The sequence below is a fragment of the Geospiza fortis genome, unplaced genomic scaffold (genome assembly GCF_000277835.1).
Source record: "Geospiza fortis unplaced genomic scaffold, GeoFor_1.0 scaffold503, whole genome shotgun sequence".
In the NCBI taxonomy this organism is placed as follows: Eukaryota; Metazoa; Chordata; class Aves; order Passeriformes; family Thraupidae; genus Geospiza; species Geospiza fortis.
This window is the reverse complement of record NW_005054654.1, coordinates 89,069-109,366: the sequence shown is the minus strand read 5'-3', so window position 1 is coordinate 109,366 and position 20,298 is coordinate 89,069. Positions and strand designations below refer to the sequence as shown.

At 45.4% G+C, this 20,298-nt stretch overlaps 1 protein-coding gene across 1 annotated transcript in view; it reads left to right on the top strand.

Annotated features, from left to right (window-relative positions):
• The window catches only part of MAP2K4 (mitogen-activated protein kinase kinase 4), a 61,033-nt gene that overhangs the window by 4,543 nt on the left and 36,192 nt on the right, over positions 1–20,298 (top strand). Inside the window, exon 2 of the mRNA XM_031064909.1 lies at positions 18,507–18,609. Within this exon, the coding sequence (XP_030920769.1) occupies positions 18,507–18,609 (103 nt within the window). The remainder of the gene's footprint in view (positions 1–18,506; positions 18,610–20,298) is intronic.

Genomic DNA, 20,298 nt, shown 5'->3' with positions numbered 1-20,298 from the left:
AGAAGAGTAGGTAGGACTGCATCAGTGTCGATTTAATTGGCTTAAACAGTATGACAAGGTGGAGCAGGGAAGTCATTAAGCTGGAAACAAGTAATTATATTTAAAAAAAAAGTTCTGCTCAGTTCATTTTCAGCCACAAACACTCTGACCTGGCTTGTGCAACTGCTTTTGCGAAGGAGGTGGGAGTGGAAGAGGGTGGAACTCCTGTGCCAAAGGACTGTGACAGTGCTGCCCTGGACAGCAGTCTGTTGCTTTTGGAGACCTTGCCCAGAGGCCATGTGCTTGGGCAAGCTCACCTGAGGTGCGAGTCCTTGCAGGAGGTTTCTGTTTTGGTGTCAAGGCTGGCAGTTTTATAAGGAGTGTCAACTGTCAGGGCATTCATCAGGGCCTGGGGGTAGGGAAGAGTTGTGAGGATGGTGGTACAGGGGAGAAGCCTTCAGAGAAATTGATGCCCATCACATTGATGTCCAGGGCAAGGGCAGCAGATCCAGAAGGTCTCTGCAGGTCACCCAGTTTTGGTTTTAATTCTGTATCCTACAGCATTTTTGATCCACACAGGCTAAAGTCCTCCAGGTGACAATGCAGAAGTGAAAGGACACTGCCCTGTCCTTGTGCTGGGCTCACTGTGCATCCATAGCTCTCAAACGTGGTGATAAAGCAAGGGGTTGCTTCAGGCCTTATTACTATTCACCCTTTTTCTGCATGCCCCAGGTTCACTCTCATGTTTTCTCTTGGCTATCTGGATCAGCTGCCCATGCCAAAGGACCTGGAGCTTCATTTCTTCCCAAAGAGTCTCCAGGCCAGTGCAGTTCATGGTGCTGTGTTCAAGGCACAGCTTGGAGACAAAGGAGAGCTGGAATTCTGAGTATTAAAATAGATCCTATTCCACAATATTTTAAATGTCTGTTGCATGCACACTAAATGAAGTTTGTCCAATGCTGGTGACTGGTGGTGTGAAGAGTTGTCGTTCTTACTCATGTGTAATGTTAAAGTTCAGGAACAGTCCTGAGTATTTAGTGTCCTGGATGTTTTGTGGAGGAAACAGATCCTGTGGGATGTAGGATACCTTTGACAGTGATTTAAGGAAAAACCAGCACTCAAATTGTAATTGGAACAATTTTGTGTTTCTTTCATTGCCAAAATTAGTAATAGTCATTACTGCTAACATTACTCAGAAAATGATTATTTGAAGAAAGGTGGTGTGAAATCTAGAAACGTAGTTTATTCCACGGCATAGGGAGAATTTTGATTCTAATTAAAACCTGTGGAGTCACTCATCCTAACTACAGTGCCAAAGAGGAACTGGAACCACTTATACTGATGGTTATGGAATAAGCTCAGCTGCATTGGGCACTCAGGAAGACTGGAAGGAACTGTGACTTCTCCAAATACTCACTCTCACTGCCTGGTGTGCTCTGGTGTCTTTAAAAAGCAAAGCAGAGCTACTGTGTGTGTCTTCTCAGAGTGTACATCACAGCTCAGATGTGTTGGGTGGGAATTCTTGACCTGTTCAACCAGAATTTGGGATTCTCAGTTCCCTTCATGTGTCTGTGGTCCCATTTGCTCCCTCGTTGATGTCTTTGCCCTCTGCATCTGACTCCAGCCATTTTAGCAAAAAATCAGAGGAGGTCTGTCTCTGGTGAGAGAGTCCTTTGTGGGTATGAGGCAAGGAGCCTGGACAGGGAGGTTGTTAAGAGGTGTCTGAGTGCATGAAGAGATGAACTGGAGCCCCTCTCTTACCTTTGGGTGCCATTCGTGACATCAGGGGTTTACTGAAGTTGGGTAAGCAGTTCCTATTTACAAGGAAACTCTGTCCTGTACCTTTTTTCTGGCAGAAAAGAGCTGCTGGGGGGAGGTTTGAGAGGTCAGGAATTGTTCATGTTTGTGATGGACTCTGTCAGTCGCTGTGGTCAGGTGAATTTGGTGTGGGTGTGTGATGTGCACTGTGTCAGTGGAGTAATGATGGCTCCTGCACACAGCACTGACAGAAGCAGAATATTGCTTGAAACTGTTTGTGGGCTCGCTGCAACCAGACAGATCCTCAGTGTGGGAATTCAGTAAGAAATTCCATGGTTCCCATGTCCTCCTCTGTAGCTTGCTGCCTTGGTGAGTGCATGGGGTGACTGGAGCTGCTCCCCTCCCCACTCTTGCCCTCGGTGGAATGATCAAACCATGTGTGTTAGCAGACAGCACTGATGCAGGCTGACTCTGGCAGATTGATGGGTGTATGTCTACTTGGACATATTTGCATTTGTTAAGAGCAATAAAAGTTGTGTGGTGAGCAAATCAGTGTATTTTAGTTCATTTGTGCCTCCAGTTTATTCCTTATATCTGCTTTGTGTTTGAATCTTGGTGTACGTTTGGGTGTGTAGGGTTGTATTGGTATGTGGGCATATGGTTTTGAATTTTGCCTTTCTATTTTGTTTTACTTTTAATCAGCTGATGGTGTTGATATGTCTGTTTTTGTGGTAAAGGGTCAGCCCAAAAGTGCTAGTTAGTCTCCTTAGATGCTGGGAGGTTTTTGCAGTTTTTTTATGCTGATTTGAGGAAGCCAGGAGGTGTGGAAGTCACACTGTTGCCCATCAAAATGAGAGTTATCCTGCAAGAGAAAGATGAGTTTTGTGAGGAAGCAGAAAAAGCCAAAATGTGTGCTTTCCAAACTTCATGTTGTTGAGGAGTCCCTGAAATTAAATTTGTGTCTATACAGTGAAGCATTGCCTTCAGGAATCTTGTGTAACCATATCAAGCTCGGCGTGTATCAAACACACATAAACAGCTTTTTAGCATCATGCAGCTTTGAAGTTGGATGTCTTCTGTTGGATTTAGGTTTGATAAGATTTTGTGTGAAAGAAAATGTGGAAGTCTGCTTCCCGGTGGAGGAAGCAGGATACCTGTTGTAGCCTTTGGAGACTGGAAAGGAAAACTGTGTGAGGTGAAGAAGCTGTGCAGGGTGTTTGTGTAGTGCTCTGCCCTGTGGGTAGGAACTGGCAACAAATATCCATCTCCAGGCTCCACTGAAGTGATGTTTGTAAAGAAGGTATAAATATCTCTGAATGGATGTGATGCTTCTGGCATCCTCTTAAAGGCTGGAGGGCACTGATCTGGAGCATCATTGGACAGGTGCTGGTGATGTTCCCTGCTCTCATGTACCTCATTTAAAATGGGCTTCATTGCACTTAAATGCCTCCTCAGATGTGCATGTGTGTCTTGCCCTTCTGCCTTGTGCTCTGACAGCAGCATCCATTCAGGAAGGTGGGGATTGCTGTGCTGCAGCAGCAGCCTGAGGAAAACCTGCCTGATACTGGCAGCTGTGCCTTTTCACTGCGGTTCAGGAAGTATCACCTTGGGATATTGGCTTCTTCATGGATATTCTGGTCAGGATAGATTATTTTTATTATTGTACAGTGTTGTCTGCTGCCTTTGGAGAGATGAACAAATGTTTTGGGGATTCCTTTGATGATCCTGGTCATTTATGGTTGCTGGGCTGTAACATCTCTTCTGCAATGAAGAGTCCCTCTGCTGACACTCATTCAAAAGAATCTTTGTCTTTATTTGCCTAAGAGTTAATGCATTTTAAACTGTTTTTATATCAGTTTGGTTGATTGCTGGTTTTGGTTCTGCCTGTGCAGTTCTGCTGCTGCTCCTTTGGCCAATACCTTCAGTAATGTGAATCTTCCACTGTGTTCTTCCAGGCTGCTGATGCTCCCTGCAAAGGGCTTTTGTCTCTCTTCTGGGTACTCAGGTTTCTTTTCATGTTGTGGATTTGTTTGATTGCAGAAGGGATGTGTGAGGAATGGGTAGATGACAGCGCAGTGCTTGTTGAGCATGGAAAAATGTCTTTCAAAAAGGTGTGTGACTGTAGCTGGTTTACTTACTGTGCAGCAGTTACTCATGGTAAATCCCTGGAGAGAGACACTTTACCTGTGTTTCTTCAGTTCAGCTCATAGATAAGTTGAATACTGTGTCTGCTAGGCTGAGAGTGGAACAGCTATTGCATGTTCATTGTCCCTCTGGTTTGGAGGATGTCTGCAACATGAGTTTGAGGCTCACCCCTTGCAGCTGGCACTGACCTGGCTGTCAAAATATTGAAATACTTGATTATCAAAATCAATGAGAAGGAAAGTGCTCAGAGTTATCCTGAAGGTGCTGAGGGGTTAAGCCATTGTTCATAAAGTGTGAAATGCAGGGAAAGTGGGTTTCATCTCCTTCTCCTGGGACAGGATTGCAAGAAGGATTTGTGCAGCCTTGGAGCTTTGGTTTTTACTCTTGGTTATGTTAATGTCTGAACAAGACAAAATAATTTTTGCTGTGACTCTGCACCCTGTTTTCAACCCCCACCCACGTCTTTGTACTGCTGCTGAGTTGTTGGACAAGTTATCTCAGTTACAAGTCCCTTGCTGAGGTTTGCTAGGTGGATTTATGTAAACTGTATATGAGATGCTTGGAAAACTGCCACTGCAGGTGACACCTCATGTGACAGCCTGTCACAGGGGTGCTCCTGTGCTACCAGCACTTAACTGACTGCAAGAGCTGCATGGATGGACCTTTTATATACCTTTAACATACACAGCCCATCTGTTTGTTCACCTTGTGGGCATGTCCTATGTTGGACCATGTTTGTCCCCTTGCCTCATGCGTGGTCCCAGTTCAGGACCTGTTTTCCCTCCTTGTCTGAGTGCATTGGCCTTTTTCCTGAGACCCTGAAGCTGAAGGAAAGGATAGACTGCAGGGAGATTTGCAGTAGGAGAAACTTGAACTAACTCCTGGGATTTAATATGGTAAACTCAGAGCACCCAGAGGAGAGCAGGGATGTGTTTTAAACCAAAGTATGTAAAAGAAGACTGATAAACTTTGGCAGCCAAAATACGTTTGGAAATAGTGATAAGGAGAAAAGGGAGAGTTGAAAACTTGCTCTGCCTCAGCTGTGAAGCTTTGTCAGCCTGAACATTTGTGTTTTGGAGCTGGTGTTCTGGATAGTCTGTGGTGCTGACTTTGTTTCTAAACTTTTATTTTATGTTACATTAGTCTGGTTCTTTTGGTCAGCTGCAGTTTTACTGGGTTTGCTTTTGTTTGAGGGATAGCTTTAGATCTTGAAGCTCTCCATGATGTACATTCTTGGTCTGCTTAGGTGGCCGTTTCTTCAAGATGAGTCCTGCAGTTCATGCAGGTGTAACACGTCTCTGTCTCCTCGTGGTTAGGTGGAAAGGTGCAAATGTGGTTTTTATCAGAGGTCATGGGTTTGTTTAAGCACAGTCGCAGTGGAGCTCTCTGCAGCCCTGTGGGGTGCCTGCTCCATGCCTGCACAGATCCTTTGTGGAGCATGTGAGGTATCATTGGCCTGGATTTGCATCAGGAGTATCATGTGATGCTGCAGAGCATCTTCCAAAATGTGTGACCTTGACACCTCAGGCTGTACCCTTGGCACTGAGATCTCTGCTATTGCTGTTAGTGAGGAAACACAACACAGCACGGTGTTGCCAAGTGTCAGTGCCCATTTCTCTCCTGTTTCTCCTCTCAGGTGAGCTGACCTGTGGTGCACATGGGCGGTACAGTGACAGTGTTCAGTGGGTATGAGCATCAAGGGAGATGGGAGTATGTGTATTGCACAAATTGTGTATTTCTTAGCTGCTAAATGGAGTTCCTCTTCTGCAAATCAAAGCCTTGGTGTTTGCCCTTTACTGGAGGCAGGGCTAGCCCTCCAGGAAGCAGACAGCTCTGCTGGTCCTGGAGCAAACAGAGTCCAAGCGCCAGGAATTAGTCTGTGTTTTGAATAATTTATCTGGTCTTTCTGAGGTGCTTCGGGAGATGCCCTGTGGCGTAAGGAGGACAGCTGTTGGGAGCAGACAGCTGAGCTGAACGGGAGTTTATCCTTTATCCCTTTTTGTCTAGGCTTTTTTTTTTTCTGTGGACCAGAAGGGTTGTGTGGTTTGCTTTGGACCTGATTCTCTGGAAGTGGGTCTCTGAAGTGAATTAGCTATCACTTTGCTTTTGGACCAGAAAGCAAAGTGTTTGTACTTTGAAGAGGTTTGTGGACAGAGATAAAACAGTTTCCTTTAAAAACATATGGCTGTGTTGTTTGACCTGGGAGGGGTTGTGGATTAAGATGAAAGCAGTGCATTTGGAAATCTCTTTGGGGAGCAGCGGGACCATGTCCGAGTTTTCCTGTAGAGACCAGTTCCTCTCCTGAACACTCAGTTCGGGACTTGGCCTCATGCCAGACTCTGGAAACCTCATCCTACCTTTGCTATCCTCTTGTTTTCCCTTGTCCCACTCAGAAACCTGCATGGGCAGAAATTAGGAAGGGGGAGGATGGTCAGGATGGCTTTGTGCAATGCTGGCCAGGAGATGAGATGTTCTTCAAGGTCCTTATTGCCTTGGAGTAGCTGCAACTATTAGCGTGTGGAAAGTGGGCTATTTGCATGTCAGCTTTTAGTGCTGGTTTGCTTTGTGATTTGAGGAAGAGGTCAGCTTTCTGATCTGATCTAGCCCAGCTGTTGTCACTAGGAAGTGTGACACTAAGGTGTAAGTTAGTATGCAAGATTCCACAGAGTTGTGAATGAGCTCAGACTTCTGTTGGAAGAAGAAAGGGATAGATGCAAAGGTTTAGATATGTGCTGTTTTAAGCAGCAGCTTGGCAGTTCTTTCTGCACTGGAGCCACATGTTGTGGAATATCTGAAGAAGCCTGCCGGCATTCTCCTGGAAATGCAAAATCTATTTTAAAATATATTTCTAATTAATGTATTTCTTTTTGAGAAGAGCTGGAGTAATAGCCTGGAGCTTATGGTTATGCCAGAGTCATAAATAGCCAGATAGGCTTTTTATGGGTTAAGTTTTGCCACTGTGTATCAGTGCTGGATGTCTGTCGGTCTAAGAAGAAAAATTTACTCTCTGGCCCGTTTCTGTGGTTTCATCCCTGCTGATCCTGCTGATGAGGACTGCAGCTGAGCAGATGGGAGAAGGATCTTGTCAGCAAGTGTGGAAGTGGCAAAGATTGAGACAGGAGTGTTGGGAGCTGGTGTCCGAGGCCCGTGTCTGCCTGTCTGGAGGGTCCTGGCTTCCCCATCAGGGCCATCATTTGGAATCTTCTGTGAGTTGAAGAAATTCCCAGTCTGATTGGTCAGTATGGCTGCTTTTTTCCTGCCCTACAAAAATATGGGAAATGAAGAATGTGTGAATGCACAGTTAATTTCAATGAAGCCCTGCAATGTTTCTAGGTCTGGTAATTTGCTTTAATATAGACAGGCCATAGTCAGGGCTGACTTGAATGGGAGGCTGGAACTGAACTGGCAGCAGGAACACTGCTTCACCATGAGCTGCCAAAAGTCTGAGTGGCACCCTGCCCCATAGCAGGGCACTGTGCTGCTCTCACAGCACCTGGGACACAGTCCAGGAGCCACTTGTCCACTGTGCTGTTTCCACGTAGTAAATAACAGCTTTCTGGGAAGGTTTGTGTAGGGTTTCCCTCCAGAGCTGAGTGGTACTCTGACTTCAGCAGCAGAGCTCTGACTGGCCAGTGTTCTCAGAATAATCCTGTGCTGGCATGTCCTGACTCCTTGAGACCCAAACCAAACACAGATAGTGCTTTGTGACAACATTCTTCAACAGGTTGATGTCCTTGCTGTTGAACAATGCAGAAATGGAGGGTGTAATAATGCTGGGGTCATCACCTTCCTGTCCCTTTAGTATTGTGTTCAAGAGTTTTGGGTTTAGCAGCCAGCACAGGTTGCTCCATGGCAGCTGAGCTGGTGGAAGGGAAGTTTGGGTCATCTTCATCCAATCTGTCAGGAGTTGCTGCTGCTTTACTGCCCAGCAGGAGCACTGACTCGTGCCAGGAGGAAATTGAGTGCTCTTCCAACCTTGATGATTCAATCCCGAGTATTGCAGTTGTTTTAGATGACTGTGGGTTTGATATGACCTGGTCCATGTTAGGACTCAAAGAAATGCAATAACCTTTGGAAAGCTCTTTGAAAAGAGAAAAATAATGACATATAGCAACACAGTGGAAGAATTGTGTCTGCACTGCATGGGCACACACATTCTGCTGGGACAGCCAGAGCCCACCTAATGCCCTTATCCCCTGCTAAGGGAACTGGCAAGCTGAATGCCCAGGGATTCCTATGACAAGTTTAATATTCTGTCTCCACTAGTCATCCCTTTCTACCTCATGCATAAGCATATCAGAGTCCTCCTTAAAAACAGTTAGGACTCTTGGCTTTCAGTAGAGGATTTCAGTCATTAGCTGATAATACTCTTCCTGTTGCCACACCTCGGTGATTTCATGGCACCTGTGTAGCTGTTGATCTGGCATCTTCAACATGCATGTGCTGCTCCCCCTGTAATAGCTGTGTCTCAGAGGTGTTTTAGGATGTGATGCTATTCCTGCCCTGGTGTGCCTTGGGCTAGGCAAGGAACCAGTCTCCTCTCACCTTTCCAGCATATGGATGCACTGTTCCCACTGATGGGATGTTATTTATGATATCTTTGGAGTTCACATCGTTGATGGTCTTGTATGGAGCAGAAAACATGGGCAGCAAGGCCAGGTTGATATACCTCAGCTTCCCCCCTTCTCAGATGCCTCTGAGGGCAGCCCCAGGAGCAGAGTGAAGCTGTGCTGGAGCCACGAGCAGAGACGACTCTTGCATCACTGACACGATGTCATGCAGCTCCCACCTTCTCAGTAAAGGCTTGGGAGCCCTGCTGTAGTGCAGAAGTTGAGCATCATAAACCATTGTGGGGAGCATGGGCCAGGCAGGCAGCAGGGCTGGCTCTGCAAAGGTGGAAAGCTTCTTTGTGGCGATGGGACATCTTGCAGGAGCCAGGAGGGGACTCCTGGTGCTGTTGTGTGGGACAGTCAGTTTGTCTGCAGGGCTGGTGCACTATGTGGGATAGTCAGTTTATATGCAGGGCTTCCTCCTGGAAGCTTGAAGGGAGAAGGAGTTAATGGGGACAAGGGCAAGGGAAGAAGATAGCTGGATCAGAGTTGGGGCTACTGGCTGGTATTTTTGCAGCAGTCTTCTGTTACCCAGTGAGACCACGGGGATTAGCTGGGCAGACTCTCAGGCTCCTTCCGGACTCAGGGCCCGCCTGCCCTCTGCACACCAGGAGAGCTTTTTTACGCAGACTTTCAAAATCCACTGCACTTGGGGAATTTTTACGGGGAGATTTTATGGTGCTCATTTCTTTAGCAGCGAAATTTTGTGTTTGCTCCTGGTTATTTACCCTAGTAAAAAGGTAAACAGCAAGGTTGCTGCTTCCTGAGAGTGCAGTGGTGCTAAATTCCTCATGCACATTGCTGTAGTGCCTGCATCCCAGAGCCTGCTGGATCACACCTGCCTCTTCCAAATGTTGGTGGCTCAGGTCCTTGTCACTGCTCAGACTGGGAGCTTTGCCATGACCTGCCCCTTATATCAAGCAAGGGATCTGTACCCAGGTCTGTAATGTGGTTATCTCTGTGTGATTGGGAAGAAATTCTTTGCTTGGGAAGAAATTATTCCCTATAAGGGTGATGAAGCCCTGGCACAGGCTGCCCAGAGCAGGTGTGGCTGCCCCTGGATCCCTGGAAATGTCCAAGGCCAGCCTGTAGGGAGCTTGGAGCATCCTGGGATAGTGAAAGGTGTCCCTGCCATGGCAGGGGTGGAATGGGATGGTCTTCAAAGTTTTCTCACCCAGTTTTGGCATTCTGTGAGTCTGGCTTGGCTGCTGGTGGGGGTGCAGAGGGGGCTGCAGGCAGTGCTGCTTGCCCAGGTTGCTGTTGTACAGGTGAACTGTCATTAGCAGCAGCAGGGGAATTTCTCAAAAAGCCACTGTACATATCCTCCCCTACTGTGGGCAGGTGTCTCTGATGAAAGTGTGGAATGCTGTGCTCCAACCAGCTCTGGTCTTTTGCTGTGGTGGCAGTGCTGGAGAGCTGGGCTTCTCTGGGAAATTGCCTGGGCATGAGCAGCTGGACCGTCTGTTTTAAAATACTGTTTAATATGGGCAGATTTGCTGCAAACTTTCAACTTTCTGGAGATAAAACCATGTCTTCAGGCTTAAAGTTTGTTACTTCATATGGCACCTTGGTCTGCTCCTTTCCTGCCAGATGCCAGTGTTTGTCCCCTGGGTCCTGATGATGGGACTGCTCTGTATTCAAAGCAGTGCAGCCTAAAGTTTGATCAAAAAAATACATTTTATTTATTATTTTAGAGTAAATGTTGAAAGATAAAAGGAGATTCTTAATGCTGGTGCTGTCCTTTGAGTGAATGGATGAGAAATGCTCTTTTACTTTAGGTTTTCAGAGAGGCTTCTGTGCAAAAGCACAAAGAGAGAAAGCTATGCCTTTTTCTTAGCATTATCCTTGCTTTTTTATCAATATTGGTACTGAAAATTTGCTTTTTCTTGCAACTAACCAGATATATACCATTCTGCTCCTGAGAGAGCAACTGTTTCTCACATTGCTGGCATAGCAAAAATTAATTAAGGTTTCTTAAAAGGTCACCAATTGTTGAGAGAGATCTGTGCCTTCTGCTTTGCCTGTGACATAAGGGGAGCACTGTTTATTTCACTTTTTGTTTTTTTTTTTTAATGTAAATCTGAATTGTAGAAATCTTGTGCCTTTGCATTTCTTTCAATTTACGTAAAGATTTTTTTTTTATTTTTACTCCATATGCAAATTTGTTGCAGCAATTCTAATATCCGGAGAGATAATTGTTAATGTCTTTTTAAACAGTTGGTGTCTTTGGGTTTTATCTCCGTATTTTGTGACTGCTGTTCAGAGACATTCTTCTGAGATACTGTGTGTAGAAAATCTTTTGTTGTCCATTACTTTTCACAGACTGGTGTTTTTCTGTCTTGGAAGAGCTGAGAAGGAGCTATGCTTCAGTGTTCCAGCCCAGAGTGAGCCCGTGTGTCAGAATGACTCCCCTAGGACAGGGTTGGAAAGCATCTATTTATTTTTAATAGCTTTCTATTAGCTCAGGATCTACAGATATTTAGGAAACTTAATGTTTGAAGCTGAAATTTCAAACCTCTTTTGCAAGCTAGAGCTCTGTGGCAGGAATTGGGTGTTAATTTATTTTTTCAAGTACTCAGTCAGTGCTTAGTAATTGTTGGTGATGAAACTGGTGGCACTTACAGAGGGCAGGAGGGGTCTGGCCTGGACCTGGCACAGGCTGGCACATACCTGTTAAGTGATGGATTCTGCTGTGCCTCCACTTCTTTTCCTCAAGAAGAACATCTTTAATTGGAAGGTGGGGGTTATTTTGTGCTGAGAAGAAAAGGCAGTTGCTGTTCTCTTTGCTGGAAGATCAAAGGGTTTTACTGGAGAGAGATGCTTTGCACATCCTCTGCTTGTTGTGAATGAAAGGAATGTAACACAGGTGTCTGAGTTTCTCTTGTAAGCCATTGAGAAGTGGCAGGATTTGATCCCCAGTGCTCTGCAACCCTTTCATGGGAAAACAGCAGCAAGTCTCAGTTCAGGATAGCAGCCCTGCCTTAGTGAATAATTCAGCAAAACTGTGCTGTCAGGTGAGGCAGAGGTGTGTTGGTGTTCTGCTAACCTAGATTTGGGAGACCCTGACAGTAAGCACTCAGGGCATTAATAAATAAGGGGATAATGAATAATAAGGTGAAATAAGGGGGGAAATATGCAATGGAACTGACTTGCTGCTGGCCTAAAGGCAGCAGCTTTCAGCTTGCAGCCTCTGCTGTGCGCTGGGATGCAGCTCTGCAGGATGCAGTGCTGAGCTTGCCGTGGCTCAGGTCCCTGTCCCATGGCATTCCTTGCCCAGACAGCAGCCCAGGCCATTCTCAATTTCTGTGTGTTGGGCTCCTGCCTGTGCCAGCTCTGCCTTGTCTGTGGGAAGGAGGTAGTTCCTTTCCATTTGTGTTTTTTGCTGACAAGTCTGTATAAAGAAAATGAAAGGGTCAGGGACTCTTCTCCTTTTTGAAATCTATTTCCCAGACTTTGATGTGAAGGTCCTTTCCCAATGTAATTTCATTTAATTTCACAGCAAGATCCCAGTCCTATGGTCAGGGCCTGTTAATAGTGCTGCAAGATAAACATGAAGTATAAAAAGCACTCTTTTTTTCAGTTATAAAAACTGTAGCAATAAAAAGGCAGCAGGAGTTCCCCTGCTGTGGAAATAAAGGGTTTGTGTGTCCTTAGGGGGAGCAGAACCCTTTGAGCTGGGTGGTGGAAGGAGAGCAGAGCTCTCTACAGCAGTTTCAACTCCTGACTGTGATCCATGTGCTGGAGCCAAACTCTGCAGAGGCTTGGGTTTGTCCTGGCTGGGAACACTGGGGTTTTACTCATCTGGAACCACACAGAAAAGGAAAACCACAAAACCCTCAGCTTCCTGCTCTGCAGGTAACGTGATTGAGCTTCTCATTTCTCTACTTTCACTTTCTGCAGTGTTTGCTTGCATCAGGAACGGCTATATTAAGGTCTTCATTTAAAATATGATTTGTATTTTTAGATTTGTTCTCTCTTCACAGATAGGATGCAAGGTATTTGTCTAGAGCTGCATCAGCTGATGTTCCAAAGCCAGTCTGTTGTTCATTGCTGCAGAAGTGTCTTGCTGCACATCCCTTGGCTGTTGGTTTGGAGTCAGACCTGTTGTGTCCATCTGTGCAGTTCTTCCTTCAGGAAGAAGTTTCATTGTTGTCACACTTCAGTATTATGTTCACTAGCAAGAAAGTGAAGATTTGTGCCACCTAAGTAAATGCCCACAGCACTGTTGAGAGCAGCCAGCTGTTGGAGGCAGCTCTGTCAATCTGCCAAGCTCCTGAAGGCAGCAGCCCTGTGCCCAAATCCCTGACTGACTTCAGCCTTCAGTGGAGCCCTGCAAGGGCTTTGGTACCTGCTGCCTTCACTCCTTCCAGCACAGCAGCAGCTCGTTGCTGCCATTCCGTGTCTTTTGTCACTTGAATGGCAATGTTGGGCAAGAGTGCCATCACTGTGTGTCTTTCTGAAGAGGGTTTGATGCTGCCAAGCTGTTATAGCTGAAAATTCTGTTGGAAACATCAGTCATTAGACAATGCCTGACGTGTCTCAGCACTGGGAATCAGAGGTTCCTTCCTCTGCTTGTCCTGCTGCAGGGGATTGCTAATTTGTACTGAATGCTTCACAAGACATTTTTATGAGCACACAAGATTTTTTTTTGCCTCTGGAGCATTTATGATTCTTTGATTGTGTCACTGTAGGATTCAGTCTGGGTCCAAGGTGTTTTTTGGAGCCAGTGGGATGCAGGCTGTGATTTGTGTTACCATTTTGCTGGCCTAAGGTATCTAGAGGGATGATGGAAACATGCTTGTTGCTTTATCCAAAGAAATTAAGTCCTTTCCATTGACCTTTAGCAAAGGCTTCAAGGGCAGATTTTTCCCCTTGTTTTTAGTCTGAGTACAGGCTCCTAAAACTAACAAGAAAAGTAATAAAATCAACCAAACTCCCTTCCCAGTCCTCCTTCCTGTGGTATATTTTATAATCGTTGCTGTGCTGTTTCATATTGAAAAAGTATCATGCATGGCCCTTTGCATAATTTATTATTGTTGTTCACCAGGAGAGGTTCCAGGTGCTGCACAATAAATTTCCCAGGGCAGTGTCACCCTTTGTTCCTGACAGCTGCTCCATGACAGGCTCAGCTCTGCAGGGTTATGCTGCGGCTGCTTTGGGCACAGCTTGCAGGAGTATTTTGGGTGAAGCAAAGTGAGAGCAGACACAGACTCCTGGTGTGGCAGCACCTCCCGTGTGGACAGTTGAGCCCTGCAGGTTCTCTGCAGCAGTGTGAACTGTGGCTGTGAGCCACGTGTGAAATGCTGCTCTCCAGTTGGAAATTGCCTGAGCCCCAGCTTGGGCTGGAAGCTGCTTTTCATCCTAGTGCTGCACCCTCCTCTGGGCAGGGAGCTTTAACCCTGTTTATACAAATGGTGTTTCCATGCAGGGTGGCATCAGGGATTATATTAAAGCCTACCAGTGGGTTTTGGAGAGTGCAGAGACTTCATTCTCAGGTTTTGCTCCTGGGCGTTTCCAGTCTGAGGGAACTAATCTTAATCCGATTGCAATTTCTTGCCCTCTAAGCTTAACCTACTTTAGCAGGCGTTGTGGTGGAGGTATTTATAGATGCTGGAAGTGCTGTTGGACGTAGTAGCCCTTATTCTGCATTGGTGGGTGAGTGTGAGCCACCTCCCAGCCCCAAATCATGCAGATGTCTCATTAAAATATTGTCTAGTATGATTGTTTTGCCATGGAGTGTGTTCATTAGAGTGGCCAGTAATCCTTCCAGAGTCCTGGCTGCTCTAGGCTTGGGTGTTTGTACTCCCTAGTTGGAAGCACACTTGTGGCTGTGGGTGAATTGTGGCTAAATCCTCTTTCTAATGAGGTGACTCCTAAAAATGAGCATACTTAGCTTATTCCTGCAGGGCAAAATCATCATTTCTGATTTGAATGCTGACTCTCAGATCATACAAAATTGAAGGTTTCACTGAAGGACTAAAAATGTCATAACAGACAGATGCACTGAAAATATTTGTACCCTTTAAAGTGAATTTCTGTAGTTGCAGCTCATAAAACTAATAAATCAAACCCCAGGCCTCTTCTTTCATCCAGACTCCTCAAATAGAACTGCTGGAGTTCTTCAGGTTTTGTTGCAAAATTTGACTAGATTTTCTTGAAAAATAGTTTATTTTGAGTGTAAGACTGGAAACCTCCTTTAGTCTCAAATGAGTTGTGCTGGTGTTGGAGTAGATCCATGAGAAGACTGGGAAGGAAGGAAATAGAAGTGCAAGATGGTAGATTGGAAGGGTCTGTGGGCAAACCAGCTGGAGATGCTGGGAGCTTTCAGGATGTCAGCAACTGCAGGGCTGCAGCTCTGAACGCAGGTAAATGTTCTTTGCTGTCTCTACATCAAAGCAGGCATTTTGTTAGCAGACAAGATACAGCAGTTTGGTTTTTTAAAGCTGTTGGAAGAGCAGAGATCTGTATTGGTTTTGGTTTTTTTTTTCATGTCTCCCCTTAGAGTTTGCACTAGCTTTGCTTGGAATTACCTTGGAAGAAATCAGAGCTGATAGTTTTCTATTAAGAAAATTACCTCAAGCATTGAGCTCGATTTCCACATAGAGGTAAATAATCCATTTTTCCCCATTTCCTCTGTCTTTTTGTTGATGTGTTTTAATACTACAAGGGAGAGGTAGAAAGATTGCACAGTTCATTACAGATCCATTGACTTTCCTTCCTGCTGTTTGCTGTCACAGCTTGTGTTTCTGTGGTTGTATCTCTTTTTTTCAGTAAGGAGAGAGAGTGCACGTTTGATTCCTGGTGTATCATCACTCCACAAGCAGAGAGTGACTTCAGCATCTGACCAGAGAGAATATTTACCTGTGCACTGTGACTCCCTTGAACACTGTGACCTGTGCTCCCTTGACCTTGCTCAATCAAGAGCTTGATCCTGCAGAGTTGAACCGAGTGGAAAATATTTTTACAGGGATCAGTTTGTACCCTTGCAGGATAGAAACCTTGGAAAAATCCATTAAGCTACTGCTGTTTTGAAAATCTTACTGCTTGAAAAGGGAGCAGTGTAACCTGAACATGGGAAGCAGTGCTCTTGGGGTGTGGCATGTAGGAATGGTGGTGAGGAAATTCTGGGGAGAAGTTGGAATTGCTTTCTCCAACAGGAAGCGACTCAGAGGCTTGGAGAAATGGCCAAGGGCATCCTGTACCAGCCACAGTGTGTCCAGCAAGACCAGGAGAGTGACAGTCCCTCTGTGTGGGCACTGCTGAGGCACCTCGAATCCAGCATGACAAGACAAACTTTGAGGGGCTGGAGCATGCCCAGGGAAGGGAATGGAGCTGGGGAAGGGGCTGGAGCTCCAGGAGCAGCTGAGGGAGCTGGCAAGGGGCTCAGCCTGGAGAAAAGGAGGCTCAGGGGGGACCTTATGGCTCTGCACAGCTCCTGACAGGAGGGGACAGCCCCAGGCTGGGCTCTGCTCCCAGGGAACAGGCACAGGAGGAGAGGGAATGGCCTCAGGCTGGACCAGGAGTGGTTTAGATTGGATATTAGGGAAAATTTCTTCAGCTGTCAAGCATTGGAAGGGGCTGCCCAGGGATGTGGTGGAGTCCCATCCCTGGAAGTGTAAAAACGTGTGGATGTGGTGCTTGAGGCCGTGGTTTGATGATGAACAAAGTGGTACTGCTGGAGTGATGGTTGGACTCGGTGATCTTAGAGCTCTTTCCAACCTTAATGATTTTGTGATTCTGTAAATCATAGAAGTCCTAGGTGAAGTAAAAATAGTAGTACACAATCTAACTCTGGAGGAAAACTTTTGGCCTGCATGTGACCTGCTGGACAGCTGTTTCTTGTTTTGTGAGGGCTGGTTGGCTGTGGTGGTGGTGAAGGGGCCTCACAGTGATGAGAACTTAACTGCAGAGCCAAGTGCTTGGATTAAATCTGGTGACGGATAGCAGCACATAAATAATTCTGTCCTTGGCCTCACACCCATTCACCAGTGCAACAAGGAACAAGGGCTGCTGTGAGCCCAGATTTTTCTGGGGCTGTAGTGTAGGCGCTTTTCCCAGTGTCCATTTTGGTGTGATCTATGGAATGCCAAGGGCTGGGCATTTGAGGACACTCCTGGACCGCAGTTCCATGCACAGGCCTGGTGGTGGAATAATGACATCCTTTTAAAAATTGTTTGGGGACACCATTACCACTTTAAAGCTGGGATGATTTGCATTGAAGATTGCTATCCTTATGGGTAGATGAACTTATTTACAACCAGAAAGCTATTTTTGGCTGTCTTTTTTCTTCTTGGAGAGCAGCCTAACATAGGATACAGTCCTGTTTAGATTCTCTCAGAACATAAGGTAGTACTTCCCACCTTTGCTCAGCTGAAGTCTGGGCCATCCTGGTTTCACATATGGTCTGGACTTGGTATAACCATTAACATGCAGCTGAACAAACCCAGTGGTCACAATTGGGAAGACCATAATCCAAGAAACTTCATAATTTCAGGTCTGGTGCTGAGGATTACCTTAATTTGTGAAAAAGTTATCTATTATTTCAGAGTTAGTTTTGGTTTCTTCCAAATCATTCTCTCTCCTATAGTCTTTACTGTAAAAGTTCTCAGAGAAGTAGATGTTATAATGGTCAATGATTACAATTATGTGTTAGGTTAGCAGAACCTTTAAAAGACAATTAATATAGGGTGGATATTTCTGCAGGACATTTTCGGGCAGTTTTGGTCACAGAACCTTGGTGGTGATGGGCACTAGTGAATTCCAGAGGCACCATAACCCCCACCCCTCTTTGTAGTAGTGAGACAAGGTGGTCTGTAATGAACCTGTGTGTAGGAAAATCACAGCTAAACTGCACCTAAAGGGACTCTTCTGCCTCCAGTTAGAAGGATGTGTCTGCAAGGAATAGAAACATGGAGTCAAAAGTCTTTTTCAGAATGAAACTCAAGGTTTGGAGTACACAGCTGAAGCTGTGGAAGGCTGCTGGGGAGCACAGTTTGCTTTGGCTCTCCTCAGACTTTGCTTCATTTGAGTCTGTTGTTTCACTTACAGTACATTTCCATGTGATCTGTTCTGGATGGAAATTCCTGGCATTTCTCAGGATGTTCGTTTTTCCCGGTCACATTCCTTGTTCATCAGCTGAGCAGAAACAAACCATCCTGTTTGCTTCCCAGGGCCGGCCTAAGCTTCTGTATTTGTTGGATTTGTAGAAAATCCAGCTTCAGATGGTGGATTGACATAATTGAAGCTATCCTTAGAAACCTACTGAGGTTGAAATCAATAGACCAATATTTAACTGGGTAACAAAGTGTTCTGTCCCTGAGTGAAAACAGGAAGAAACTTGGTGCATAAAGTTTACAAATAATGAGAATGGGAGCAGGCTGTGAAGAGATTTTCTGATGGGGGTTTGTATCAGTTTTAATCTTGGACCATGTCAAGTCCCATGTTCTCCTGAGCTGTATAAACATTGCTGTGAGAAAGGGAAGAATCTTCCAACACAATGTAACTGCCTTGGACAGGGGCTGGGGTTTCAGGAGTGTGAACAAAACAGACTCAAAGGATAATAGAAGAAATCCCTGGCCCCCAACAGCCTTCCTGTGCTTGGAGCTCATATAAAAGACATCCCAAGGTGCCCTTTCCCTCCTCAGAGCCGTTCCCCAGGCTGTGCCTGGCAGGTTGGGCCTCTGTGCCCCATGGGTGTACGTGGAGGATGCTCAGCCCTGGGGATGGAGGTGGTGGTTGCTGGAGCCCTGGCAGGTGATCCAGGTGCTCCAGCTGTCCCAGGAGGGGCTGTGGATGCTTTGCTTTGGCAACTGCCTTGGAATGAGCTGGGGAAGACGTTGGTGTGAGAGCTGACTGTGTCACCATCCCCGTGTCCTAACACAAGCTGTGATTTGCTAATGTTGTAAAATGTAAAATCCTTTTCTTACAAGGTGTCATTTTTTTTCCTGTTTATTTCCAGATGCTCTCAATATTTTGTGCTGACAAAAAGTTCACTTTATGTTCATTGTCTCCCAGGTAAACGCAAAGCGCTGAAGTTAAATTTTGCAAATCCACCTTTCAAGTCCACAGCAAGATTTACTCTAAATACTTCTGGAGTTCCTTTCCAAAATCCACACATGTGAGTATAAAGCCAATGGCACAACTAGTGGAACAACTTTGAAATTATTTAGCCAACACCCAGTGTTAGTTAAATGCAATTTGATTAGTCCAGTTATTTGTCAGTTTGTTTAAATCTCTCAGTTTTGAGTCACTGTAAAATATTTTCTCTCAGAATTAAAAAAAAGGTTAAATTGGGATCTTCCTGGTTTACACTGGAGCTAATGCCTTCCAGAATTGATTGAATTGAGTGTTGTAGCTGATAATGCTAGATACACCTATAATTAATGTCTAGACTGATTCACTGTTGTTATCCTGTATCTTTATTCAGTTTATTACATTTTGTTAGAATTTCTTGTTTCTGTGTTACTTGTGAAAGTCATAACTGTGATAGAATTGTTTTCAGCACTAAGACAGACAAAGATTGAGGATTATAATTTTAGCAACAGGGAGATGTTAGGGGAGTTATGCAGAGATTAGGTCTCAGTGAGTTTTCTAACCAGTTTAGTCCCAGGATATCCCTGTCCAAAGTCTGACAGCAAGTGTGGCACAGAACTGTTCCTGACTCTAGTAAATACCAGGGTACATCAGCCCCAAAAAGATCAGCTTTGTATCCTCAGATCCACCAATCTAGCTGGACAGTGCTGCTCTGCAGCCAGTCCCTGTGGCAGATGCAGCAAACGTGTAAAACATGTCCCACATTTGTCTTCTCGAAGGTCTCAGGAGTTTTGTCAGTGTCAGATCTCAGAATCTGCAGCTGCAGCCTCCCTGCTGCCTGGGCTCTCTGGAGTGTCCCTGTCACAGGCTGCTCCTGCTTGGCTCTGCATGTCACTGCCTCTCTCCTGGAGCTCAGTGCTTTCTGCTTCCCCAGGACATACCTGCTGGGCTCTGTTCCTGGGAGCTTTGGGGATTTTCAAACAAGCTTTTAGCAAGTTAGGAACATGTTTCTGATGAGTTATTGATGGTAATTACAATATAGAGAAATTTTATAGAGTACTTTAGGTTATTCTTAAAATCTTGAGTGACCTGTCCAGCAAGTCCTCTTCTTTCCTTCTCTTCCCTCTCTGAAATAGAGTATTTTTATTGGTTATAGAGTTCACATTTAGATACTTTTTCTGTCTCATCACATCATCAAACTCTTGTTAAGATTTTCTGCAAAACCCCTTCTTGGGCTCTTTCTTCTCTCTGACCTTGTTAGTCCATTAAATAAAGGACTTAATCTCAGCTAATGAGTCCCCACCATCAGCCATCCATAGGGATTTGAATTTTCTGTGCTTATCTGTGTGGATTTCTGTCTCAGATTCGCTGGAAGTCGCAGTGGCTCCTGTCTAGCACAGAAGAGCTTTCGTTGTTAGTCTGTGACATCTTAAGTTTCATGTTTGTGCAAGTGATTGTCAACACTGTGCAAGACAAGTGCTGCTCTTTCTCTGTGGGAGCTGCAGTTGTTGGCAGGGATTGGATCCTGGGCTGGTTAATGGTCTGAGGGCTTGCAGGGTTCTGGATTGGATGTGACAGCTGTTCAAGTGCCACATTTGATGGTGATGTGTCTGTGCTAAAGCTTTCCTGGGAGGCTGCAAGCTGTACTGGCCATTTCTGTTTGGAAGAGATGGATGCTGTTGGCTTGGTTGCTTTCTCTGTGGTGAGGCTGGCTGAGCTTGGATGCAGCAATTTGTCCTTGTGTCCTTTGTGTGGCCTTAGCAGATGCTGTTCC